At 37.7% G+C, this 12,739-nt stretch overlaps 1 protein-coding gene across 1 annotated transcript; it reads left to right on the top strand.

Moving 5' to 3' along the window:
• Window positions 1-4,097: 4,097 nt before the first annotated feature.
• On the top strand, window positions 4,098-8,376 carry lmo2 (LIM domain only 2 (rhombotin-like 1)). Its single transcript, XM_027174807.2, has 3 exons — window positions 4,098-4,620; window positions 6,244-6,459; window positions 7,007-8,376. Exons 1-3 carry the CDS (start codon window positions 4,580-4,582, stop codon window positions 7,227-7,229), a joined length of 480 nt encoding a protein of 159 aa, XP_027030608.1. The 5' UTR covers window positions 4,098-4,579; the 3' UTR covers window positions 7,230-8,376.
• The last annotated feature ends 4,363 nt before the right edge of the window (window positions 8,377-12,739 follow it).

The following is a 12,739-nucleotide window of genomic DNA, read 5'->3' as shown; positions in this document are numbered from 1 at the left end:
GCCCCCAAAACAAGCGAAATCAAAAATTTGCACAACATGGACATGTGACATATCTAAACACTCACTGCCCACGGGTATTATGGTCACGTCACGTGACGTCACGTGTAGCCACGCCCCCAAAACAAGCGAAATCAAAAATTTGCACAACATGGACATGTGACATATCAAAACACTCACTGCCCACGGGTATTATGGTCACGTCACGTGACGTCACGTGTAGCCCCGCCCCCAAAACAAGCGAAATAAAAAATTTGCACAACATGGACATGTGACATATCAAAACACTCAGCACAATGAGGGGAACTGCCCCACGGGTATTCTGGTCACGTCACGTGACGTCACGTGTAGCCCCGCCCCCAAAACAAGCAAAATCAAAAATTTGCACAACATGGACATGTGACATATCAAAACACTCAGCACATTGAGGGGAACTGCCCCACGGGTATTCTGGTCACGTCACGTGACGTCACGTGTAGCCCCGCCCCCAAAACAAGGAAAATAAGAAAATTGCACAACATGGACATGTGACATATCAAAACACTCAGCACAATGAGGGGAACTGCCCCACGGGTATTATGGTCACGTCACGTGACGTCACGTGTAGCCCTGCCCCCAAAACAAGCGAAATAAAAAATTTGCACAACATGAACATGTGACATATCAAAACACTCAACACATTGAGGGGAACTGCCCCACGGGTATTCTGGTCACGTCACGTGACGTCACGTGTAGCCCCGCCCCCAAAACAAGCGAAATAAAAAATTTGCACAACATGGACATGTGACATATCAAAACACTCAGCATATTGAGGGGAACTGCCCCACGGGTATTCTGGTCACGTCACGTGACGTCACGTGATGTCACATGTAGCCCCGCCCCAAAAACAAGCAAAATTAAAAATTTGCACAACATGGACATGTGACATATCAAAACACTCAGCACAATGAGGGGAACTGCCCCACGGGTATTCTGGTCACGTCACATGACGTCACGTGAGGTCACGTGTAGCCCCGCCCCCAAAACAAGCGAAATCAAAAATTTGCACAACATGGACATGTGACATATCAAAACACTCAGCAATATCAGCACAATGAGGGGAACTGCCCCATGGGTATTCTGGTCACGTCACGTGACGTCACGTGTAGCCCCACCCCCAAAACAAGGAAAATAAAAAAATTTGCACAACATGGACTGTGACATATCAAAACACTCAGCACAATGAGGGGAACTGCCCCACGGGTATTATGGTCACGTCACGTGACGTCACGTGTAGCCACGCCCCCAAAACAAGCAAAATCAAAAATTTGCACAACATGGACATGTGACATATCAAAACACTCACTGCCCACGGGTATTATGGTCACGTCACGTGACGTCACGTGTAGCCCTGCCCCCAAAACAAGCGAAATAAAAAATTTGCACAACATGGACATGTGACATATCAAAACACTCAGCACAATGAGGGAAACTGCCCCACGGGTATTATTGTCACGTCACGTGACGTCACGTGTAGCCCCGCCCCCAAAACAAGCGAAATCAAAAATTTGCACAACATGGACATGTGACATATCAAAACACTCAGCACAATGAGGGGAACTGCCTCACGGGTATTCGGATCATGTCACATGCTCATGTCCGCTCACCTCCAAAAGTATTGGCACCCTAGCGGTTTCACAATTTTTCTGTCCACTTGCCTCCAAAAGTAACACTGACCCTTATGTCTATTATCCTCCAAAAAGCACCGGCCTTTGTGAATACTTGCACCGTCAAAGCCAAAATCAAAGTTTGTCGCAACGAACTTTACAAATTTAGTTTAATATTTGTTCTGTTTGTTTTTTAATGTTTTTGTCATGTTTGTGGTATTACTGGGTTTAAAGATCATTTCCACTGAAAAACATAAAAATAGTCATAAAAACATTGACTAGCATATGATGAAATCTTTTCTGTCAGCTAGTGATTCAGAAAATTATTTGAACTCTGATTTGACTTTATTTTAAGTATTAAAACTAGATAATCTGATCATTCTTGTTATTACAGATTATTTCTAATCGTGGATTTCAGAATGTTTCAGATTATTTGATGATCATTTAATTTTCTTAGCCACTATGTATTGATGGATTTGATATTTTTTACATGTACATTGTAAAATACTTTATAAAATAATCTCAAAGTAAATAGCACTTAAAAAATGGTTGTGACCCACTGCATTAACTGTTGGAGTTGCTCTTTTTTTGTAATGCTTTTAATGCAGTTTCTTGTGCAAAGTGTAAACCCTGGCAAGTCAGTGGAAAAGAAGTGTGAATGTCTTAGAGCTTGCCAAATTGAAATGCTCTCACACATCACAAACCTTTTTCTGCACACTGTATTTTTGGTTCACATCTACAGAATCTTGTGCTTTCCTTAATGAGTCCATATGCTGATTTTGCACTGTGCCCTCAGGTTGGCCATCCTCACCCTATCTATTATACATACTTTTTAAACACAACACAATAGTTTGACATTTGATTATCATGCAAAGCCATCTGGAGAAATCCAGCCTCTGATGATACAGCAGAAAAGCTAAGCAAAGGGGTGTATAAATTTGCTCTGTGCCCTTTTTCTGTACATACCCTGTGTTGCTGTCTCCAAGCCACAGGAAATGGTGGGAATTCCTGATAGTATGATGTTCTAAAATAACTGATTAGGACAAAACACTGAAATAATAATGAGAAAATCCAGAGTAGAGAATTTGGTAATCTACCACATTTTTTTTCATTAATGAACAATTATTGGAAAGATTAGCATTATCTAAAAGGTCTTTATAAAATCATATGGTGGCTAATTAAATATAAACATAAACATAGTCTTAACATGAACCTTAGACATATAGACATGAAGAGAGCTTGAATGGGCAGTGTTTGGAATGTATTGTGTAATGAAACACAACGTATTTGAAATGCATTAGCATATAAAATAGGACAAAGTGACAAAGTTTACCACCTTGAGTGTTTCAAATGTCATCTCTTATATGCACATAGATATATTCATACATACACTATAAAATCAGTTTGCATCAGCTAAGGCTTTAGCAGCATTAAATTTGGCTTCATGTACTGATCGCAAAATATGATTCAGTGATTCAGATGAAAAAAAGATTCAGAGGTTCAATAAATATGACAAAATCAAATCTACATTTTGTCAATTTTGACTTTTAGGCAAAAAAGAAATTAGACTGATTTAAATGCTTTAAGTTCTGAACTAAATCAATTAATGCAAATATGTTTCTAAAACTAATACATTTGCACATGCTTACAAAACTAGAAAAAGATGTAAAGTTTTCTTGTACTGACTGCATACTAAAGTGGAGGCACGGTTTTTGCAGAACTTTTTAGTTTTATGAATTTGTTCTTTCCACATTTGTTCTTTCTTTAAGGCTTAAAGAAAGTGTTATGAAATTTTCACCCTATTTGTGTTTCTCAGTTACATGTATGGTGTGCAAAAACACATATCACTTTGGCTTGCTGCAGTTACACAAAATAACTGTCACTTTATTTTCCACAGGCCATTAAATGCGAAACCCCCACCCCAGGAAATGGGAGTGGTCAAACCACACTGAATTAGATGTTCTAATCTTCAGGTCCAGTTGCCTCTCTTCTTCAATGAAACTGGCACTGGCAGCAGATAAGATATTTCCTCAACAGTCAAAGATGTATGTAAAGAGAAAATAAGGGCCCACGAAAATGAAAATACTAAAACATTAACATTTTAATAAGGACCATTCACATTTTTTGTGCGTTGTGTTAAAGCAACATTATTGTTTTCATGATTTTGAAAGATTTCCTTCTCCCCAGATTCACATAAGATATAACTATAGAACGCTCCAGGATGTACTGCGATTGTCTTGTTTACGTTTTATCTTCGTGTCTCACATCTGAACCGTTGTGGTGACGCAGGTCGTGCAACTGCACTGACTTACGGTGTCACGACTTGCTCGATGCTTCCTTGTAAAAAACAAAAAAAACAAAAAAAAAAACTAGATCTTTTCTTATGGTGGAGCTGTCGTGAGCAGGAAGTGGGAAACGAAAGCAGAACAGCCTGGGTGGGTGGGGCTACTTATTAATACCTGCAGTACAAAAACGGAGGACACGAGTTCCGCTTGTAGTTGGAGCTGACGACAAGAAAAAAGCCGAACGTTCCTGAAGGTTGACTTTCAGTATTCATAAACCTGCGCGTAATTTCATTACAATAGTTCTGGATTACCTCGTGTGTTTTTTTCTTCTCGTTTTTCATATCTTACAGCGTAAGATAATAGACGTCTACAACCAGTGGCGTGACAGTTTCATACATCTGTTAATCTTCGGGACGTTAAAAGGTGTCAATTGTAAATGAGTGAATTTTACAGCACTCTGTGGATAAGCTGAATTATAGAAGGTCGCAGGTGTTTTTTTTTTTTTTTTTTAAACTCACGTTTCGTCCTTATTTGCCATATTTGTGGGTGGGGTGGGGGTGGGGTGGGGGGTGTACAACAGACGAGGAAGTATTTCCTCTCTGAAGTTTCAAGTGTGTCCTGCTACAATAAGGAATCATAGACTGACCTAACATGGCATCTACAATTGAGAGGAAGACCTTGGAAGTTAACGAGTGAGTGACTTTATGGTTGTTCAAAGCTCTAGTCGATGTCTTTACAGCATAAGTGATGTGTTTGTGTACAAGCCTATTATAGACTGCAATAATAGCTCTAAGACATCCACAACTGGCAGTTTGGAATTCAAGCAATTAGAAATAATTTTCAGACTGATTTGCAAGATTTTGAATTGAATTGCAGGGGTTTGAATTCTTTCAGTTAAAATGTAATGAATGTCTGATGGGAAAAAAAATAGACTGTGTTCTCACAGTGTGTTCTAAGTAAATTTTATTGTATAAGGGCCTAAAATATTCTATTAAATATCCTGTATCTTTTAATGTATTGCTTATTCATTAATTATTTATTGGTTATTTAATTAATAACATTTATTCATTTGTTCATTACAGTAAAAGCCAATTCTAAGAGAAGGAGGCCGTTATTGAAAGCATACCATATAATCTGTCAAAAACAGTGGAAGCAGTGTTATGGCATGAGGCATGTAACATGCCAGTGGAACATGGTCACTGGTGTTTACTGATGATGTGACTGATGATATGAATTATAAAATGTATAGGGTTAGGGTTATGGTATAGATTTATTATTATTATTATTATTATTATTATTATTAGTTTGTCCAATTACTTTTGAGCCTGTGAAAATGGAAGGACTGCAAAAAAAATGTCTAATTCCTCACATTCCACACACATTTTGTAAATTTTTTTTGTTCGTTTGTATAGATAAATAGATGCACACACGCACACACACTCTGAACACTTTATTAGGAATGCTATACTGGTTAGGGCTTATTTTTGCTTTCAAGATGTCGGTATCCTTTGATGTTTTGGGTCCATCTTGGCAGGATCACACAATTTCTGCAGGTTATTCGGATGCACTTTCATGCTTTGAATTTCACATTCTACCACATCCAAAAGGTGTTCTACTGCATTTAGATCTGAAGTCCACTGAAGAACATTTGAACTCACTGTCATGTTCAGCTTTGTTACATGGTGCAGTATCATGATGGAAATAGCCATTTGAAGATGGGTAAATTGTTGCCCGGAAGAGATTCACATGGTCAGCAATAATACTCACATAAGCTGTGGCTTTGTGGATTGTTTTTTTTCAAGGCCCAAATCGAATCTGACCAGATCTGACTATTGATACATGGTGGGTGAATGAATCTGTGGATTCATTCTGTTGGTGCCATATTCTGATCCTACCAATTTTGTGCCTCAGCAGAAATCATAACTAATCATCAGGCTTTTTCTGTCTTAAAGTTTCCCATTTTAGCAGCCTATTCCAGCTGCCGCCTCAACTTTCTGTTCTTTTCACTGTTGTTGCTGCATGGTCGTTGAGGAGCATCAGAGAACACTGGTCCACAAAAAAGAGCACATTGTCATGACCATCATCATTAGCATGATTTAATTTATGTTGCATTTATTCAAAAACATAATCGTAGGCCTGTTTCCCCTTTTCAGTCAAATCTTTGCCTTTTTTGCCAAGTGTTTTGGCATGTCCGTTAATTATTTCCCTCATTTACACTCTGGTACAGTAGCAACTGCTTTGAACTAGGAAATAGAATTTTATCATATGACATAAGACAAGGAAAATGTATAACCTTCATTTGTACCCTTCTATAGAGAACTAGTGGATGAGGTCCTCCAGGTGCCTCCATCAATGCTAATGTGTGGTGGTTGTCAGCAAAGTATTGGAGACCGTTTTTTCCTGAAGGCCATAGAGCAGTACTGGCATGAGGACTGCCTGAGTTGTGACCTTTGCGGCTGCCGGCTGGGTGAAGTTGGCCGAAGATTGTACTACAAGCTTGGTAGGAAGCTGTGCCGAAGAGACTACCTAAGGTGGGTGTGAGGCATCCTCATTTTGAGGCTGATGATTGCAATTTAGAGTAGTTGTATTATTATATAATTAATTATTTTATTAGTGTGTGTATATATATATATATATATATCATATATATATATATATATATGATATTTAAGTAATAGTGACTCATTTATCCATTGCTGTAATAGTAATTCATCGCAGACAGATGTTAATTTGTTAATTGGTGTATGACCTACAAACACATGCAGATCGTAGATATACATTTGGGTACGTCAGTATTTGCACAGGAATGCAATATTTGTATTTTGCCTCTGTATACCACCACAGTATGAACAGAATTAGCAGTATGAACAGAATTAGCCTTAATCAATACGGAAAAAATTTTTAGTTTGGCAGCGTGTTATGCAAATATTTACACACAAATTTACTAAAAGATTGATAAATGAAGACCAATACATATAACTTCTACAACTGTACAAATTAACACCCATAACTGTGTGAGGTACATTAAACAGATAACTGTGAGAGGTACATTAATCAGATATCCTCTTTCCTTTACAGACTGTTTGGTCAGGATGGGCTGTGTGCTTCCTGTGAGAAGAGGATCCGGGCATTTGAAATGACAATGCGAGTTCGTGACAAAGTGTACCACCTTGAGTGTTTCAAATGTGCCGCCTGTCAGAAGCACTTCTGTGTTGGAGATCGCTACCTGCTTATCAACACAGACATTGTATGTGAGCAGGACATTTTTGAGTGGACCAAACTCAACAGTAACTTACGGTAATTTGTATTTTGTCGGTGCCATAAATCTACAACTACTACTTTACACAACAGCAACATAACAATTAGGCAAGTGCAGTTATATAGCACAGTTTCAAATATATTTTTTATATTTTCAGTTCACAAGCGCACAAACAAGTTTTCTTTTCCCTTGGTAAAGCTGAAATAATTTTTTAATGTATGAGGGCAATAATAGCTGCTTCACAAAAATTTTTTAAGATAGTCATACAGATTGTTGACATTGAGTCACATTTGCTATAGATACTGTATGCGGATACATTTTATATAATTACTTTTTGAAACCTAAAAGGATAAACAGGATGCCAGTAGAATTTGATTGATTTTATTCCATCTAAAAGCACCAAAACCTTTGGTATCTGTCTAGACCTACCTACTAACAGACCCTTTAGGTGCCTTTTGGACAGTTATAATGCACAATCTATGATTGTTGAAATTGCACTTGTGACATTTCATAGTCACCAGCGGTGTTGTTTCATATTGGCTGAACAGCTGACTCCTGCTGCACCACATTATGCATATTAATGAGCATCAAATTTTTATTTACATTATAATGTTTTTGTTACATTTATATCTGCAGTAAATTCCATTTGCTTTGATGTTAAGTCTAGCATATCACAGATAAACCTAGGAAGCGTTAAATAAGGTTGTACTTAACAGCCAATAAGAATAGATGGATTAGTTTAAATCTTTGTGGAATATACTAGGATTTACACAGTAAACGACAGTTTACTTTTAGAAGATTTTTTTAGAGATCCTCTTTTTAAAATCATCTGAATTAAGAACTTGGAAACCTTTTACCCATCTAAAGTATTTCTTTGTACAGTACATGCTCTAGCCCTGTCTGCTTTTTTATTTTATTGCATTAATTCTTATATATCTGAGACCTGTTAAGTGATCATTTTAATTCCCTTTAATCCATTGTGCAAGTTGTCAAATAATAATGCTTATTTTACAAAAGGTGAATAAGGAAATGAGCTTACCTGTTAAACATGCTACAGTGATTATTCAGTATTCTACTTTTTTAAATACTAGGTTTAACAATTATGCAAAACAAATTTGTAATTATTGAATTAAAATTCTGTTTATAAGTGTATTGTGCCATTTAAATAAATAAACCTTTGCTGACATCACACAGGTTTTTGTTTGGGGACAATGGGTAGCCATCTAATTGTACAGGAATAACTAAAAGCTAACTGTTATAATATGCTTCTTATAAAATGGCATGACAACATGTCCGATAAGCTGGTTTACTTAGATATTTGTATTAAACTACATATAATTATTAAACTAGTCTTAAAAGACATGTTTTAAAAGACATCGATGAAAAATCCACTTACAGATTTACACATCACCAGTGAATTCCTCGCAAAAAGCATGGCTGCCTTTAGCCAGTCATCTAACAAATAGATATAGTCACTATATATTCTATAATCTTCTTTAGGAGCATTTAAAAGTTTACCGCATGCAGCTGTCAAAAAATCCACCTTTGTGACTGACAGACTTCCTGGGGCCTGTTGGTGGCGCTATACCCGGGACTCACAATAAGCACATCGATGCGATCGGAATCCTTGGCCGAACATACACACCGCGTGTCATCACAATAAGACATTTTTTGCCTTAGATTAGAAGACACTTCCTGTTTCTCTGAATTCGCCATAACTTAGTCGCCTCGCCATGGCAGCACCGTTTAAGATATCAAAAATCCCTTCGCAATTTAGCAAGTGCAACGTCTCGGCATCATGTTCGCAACTTTTGATGTCAATCACATTAATTCCCTAGGAGGAGTATTTAAAAGTTCACCACATGCAACTGTTATTACTGACACACTTCCTGGTGCCTGTTGGTGGCGCTATGTCCAAGATTCACAATAGGCACATCGATGTGATCAGAATCCTTGGCCGAACATACACACCACGTGTCATCCCAATAAGACATTTTTTGCTTTAGAAATTAGACATTTCCTGTTTCTCTGAATTCGCCATAATTTCGTCGCCTCGCCATGGCAGCACCGTTCGAGACATCAAAAATCCCTTCGGAATTTAGCAAGTGCAATGTCTCGGCATCATGTTGACCACGTTTGATGTCAATCACATGAATTCCCTAGGAGGACTACTTAAAAGGTCGATAAAAAAAGCGATAGCGATAAAAAAAACGTGCGAAGGCCCACCATCGCTGCTTGCAGCTATATTTTCATTTATTTCCATAACAGGTCATTTCAAAATAATAGCTAAGCTATATAATAGCTTTTATTTACTATTTTGGATTTTCAGTGGGACAAGTTTATAGAAAATTTACAAAATTTACAACTGAAAGTTTACAGACATCCATACCTCAAAAGCTTATAATAGTGATTACATTGATCCAGTTAACTTTGTATATGAAAACTTTTCTCCCACTGGAATTCTGATTAAAACACTATAAATAATAACTAGTCGCAACAAACTTTGATGTTGGCTTTGACGATTCAAGCATTCGCAAAGGCCAGTGCTTTTTGGAGGCGAGTGGACATAAGGGTCAGTGTTACTTTTGTAACAAGTAGACAGAAAGCTAGGGTGACAAAACATTTGGAGGTAAGTGGAGACGAGCATGTGATGTCATCCGAATACTCTTGAGGAAGTTCTCCTCATTGTGCTGAGTGTTTTGATATGTCACATGTCCATGTTGTAAAAAGTTTTTTGATTTTGCATATTTTGGGGGCGGGGCTTCGGGACAACTGAAGGGTCAGTCGGTACACCTTAAAACTTTGTTCAGAGTATCACCCTAAAGGAGCTGGCTGAGTTTGGTGTAGATAGTTTGAAAGCTTGCCGAGTTATAAACCTCCAAATGGGAGGTTTGTAATGGGAGTCTATGCGGAAAAAAGGCCATTTTGAGACCCGGTACCCAAAGTACCAGTACTTAGATCACTTAGAAAAGTAATATCAACAAACTTCAAAAGCCCTAGGCGGAGTTACTTTTGATAAATTTTTGGCTAAGCTTAAATAGGAAAACAGAATGTTGGCTTCTACAAAGCCAACATAATAAATCTGTCTCTCATCACAAATCGAGACAAAATATTTTAGGTGTACACACACTTTTCGCTATTAGAGGTGTAAAAATGCAACGTTATATGATGTGCATTGTGGAAATTTGCAGTATTAGAATTACTATTTATTATGTATTTAATTTAGTTGCACAGTTTGAAAACCAGATGTCCCATATTTTACCACTGCAAAACACCCAAGGGCCAGTCACCAAAACATAATTTTAAAGCTCTCATATGCTAAATGCAAATAAATATGCTAAATAAAATAGATTGTGCCAGGGTATTAGCTGAAAGCTGTACTTGAAAGCTGAAAGCTGATATTCATTAAATCATGCTTTTCTTCAGGGAAATTGAAGACATTGACCACTTTAATTAAGGACTCCCATGTTTCTCATATTATTGCCTGATATTGTAAATCATAAATGTGCACCAGTGTTAATTTGAGTGAAAGAGTGAAAAATTTGTCTACTGTTATTTGTGTTATTTGTGAGTTGTAATTATGATGGTAGTTGGAACCTGTATTATTTTGAAATGGAAAGATTTTACTGTGGAACACTACACAGTTTTAAGCAATATCTTTATCTTTCCTTTATATTTGGTCATACTACTGTATATCTGACTACGGTTAAAAAAATAGACTTCTTATTAAAGTAATTCCTTCTGTTTACTGGCTGTGGCTCTGCATTTTCAGAAAAACATTCCCTTCCTGGACTGATTGCATCTGCTATTAATGTTAGTCAATCACAGTGCAAGTGATCACAACCCTTTCTTAGGCCAAGTATATGTAGTAGGGTTTAACTTTTCCAAAACCTATGTTCTACTATTGGGTTTTTAATCTACAGATCTTTAATCTACAGATCTGGGAGCAATGGGGGAAATTAAACTCTAATCGTACTCTGTATCTTTATAAAATATAAAAAAAAAATTATCTTCCAGACAATCTTCCTTAATTAACTCACATGGATATAAATATTCCTATTATTCTGTATTCTCAGAGTGTCATTCTAAGTTCTAAGTTCATTCTAAGTGTCAAGCATTAAAATAAGGAAACACTTTAGATGGATCTAAACTATGGATTTATGGATCCATTAGCATATAATCCAGCTTTTCTCCATTTCCTGACGTTTTAAATTATCCAATGTTTTAAATTATCCAATCTTCATAAAATATTATTTAGTTTATACCTTGATAAGGTTTTTGCATTTCAACAACTCACTGTGTGAAAGTCACAGATAAAACCTCTTGGTGGTCCAGCGGTAGGATCCCACTGGTTCGATACTTGGGCAGAGAGCTAACCCAACCCCTGAAGAGTTAAATCTCAGTGCTGATCTCAAGCCTGGACAAAAATGGGAGGGTTGCGTAAGGAAGGGCATCGGCGTAAAACCTGTGCCAAATCTAATATGCGGACCATGTGATCCGATGTGGTGTCCCCGACCAGGGAGCAGCCGAAAGAAGGAAGAAAGAATGAACAAACTGAGTGAAATCCACAGGTAATGATGAAGGTAGTGGGAGAACCTTTTCCACCAAGGCAGTTTGAGTGCTGGTTCGGAGCCAGTGCCTAATTTAGAACCGGTTCTTTCTTTTTCGAACACCCAAAGCACCGGCTCTGAACCAGGAAATGTGGTACTTAAGTAGCACCAAAATGTTTCTGGTCTAGACTTAAGAACCGCTTGCGTCAGGCGACTGGGGGCGGGGCTGGGTGCAGGGTTACTGTTAGCACCTTTGATAATGTACCTTAAGTATACCAATGTTTAAGACACTTTACCGCAATATGATCAATTATCAGCACACATGATAGTAGGTAGCTACATGATAAGGCTAACTTTTTTTCTGTGCTACTGATAAAATAATGTTATGCACTTTCTCGATTACAACCTCTGTTTATACAAATTACATTAAGCTGCACATACACGATGGATTCGCCACGTTTGGATGCCAATGTAGGTTCGCAAAGCCATGACCATTAACAGTAAAGAAACATCCGCCATTGTTGATGTTGTGTTTGCCGCTGCTGCGCTAACATTGCTGAGAAAGATAAGACGTATACAGTGACATAACACTTGGCTCTCCGGTTCTTAGAAGGCTCGCCAGTGGAACCAGCTTTGAACCAGCACTAGCTCTGAACCAGCACCCAGTTCTTTCTGGTAGAAAAGGGGCATTTGTAACTCCATAAACCTTGAATTTCATGTATGATCATGAACAAGTTCCATTCCATTCCTGAGTGACCAACAGCAGTTGCTCAGTGATATCCTTGCCTTGGGGGTCGTGACCAAAAAAACTAATCAAAACAATTCAATTAAGCAGCTATATGAGGATCTTAAGAGATGAGGGAGCCAGGGTTATCAAACAGCGTTCTGTAGGAGATGTAAAAAGTGGAAATTCAACTGGTAAGCAGGTGTGAACATGTCAGTGCAGAATGGTGTTTGGAATTGTAATCTTTTTGTATGCTACAGATTCAAACATTGGTGTGA

Source organism: Tachysurus fulvidraco, chromosome 13 (assembly GCF_022655615.1).
Source record: "Tachysurus fulvidraco isolate hzauxx_2018 chromosome 13, HZAU_PFXX_2.0, whole genome shotgun sequence".
NCBI lineage: Eukaryota > Metazoa > Chordata > Actinopteri > Siluriformes > Bagridae > Tachysurus > Tachysurus fulvidraco.
The sequence above is the reverse complement of the archived record's forward strand: the minus strand, read 5'-3'. Positions and strand labels throughout refer to the sequence as shown.

Excerpts from the sequence above, each read along its gene's own strand:
- lmo2 (XM_027174807.2), top strand. The coding sequence starts at position 4,580 with ATGGCATCTACAATTGAGAGGAAGACCTTGGAAGTTAACGA. Across the intron at positions 4,621-6,243 it reads AAGACCTTGGAAGTTAACGA|AGAACTAGTGGATGAGGTCC; the intron begins GTGAGTGACTTT and ends ACCCTTCTATAG. Across the intron at positions 6,460-7,006 it reads TGCCGAAGAGACTACCTAAG|ACTGTTTGGTCAGGATGGGC; the intron begins GTGGGTGTGAGG and ends TTTCCTTTACAG.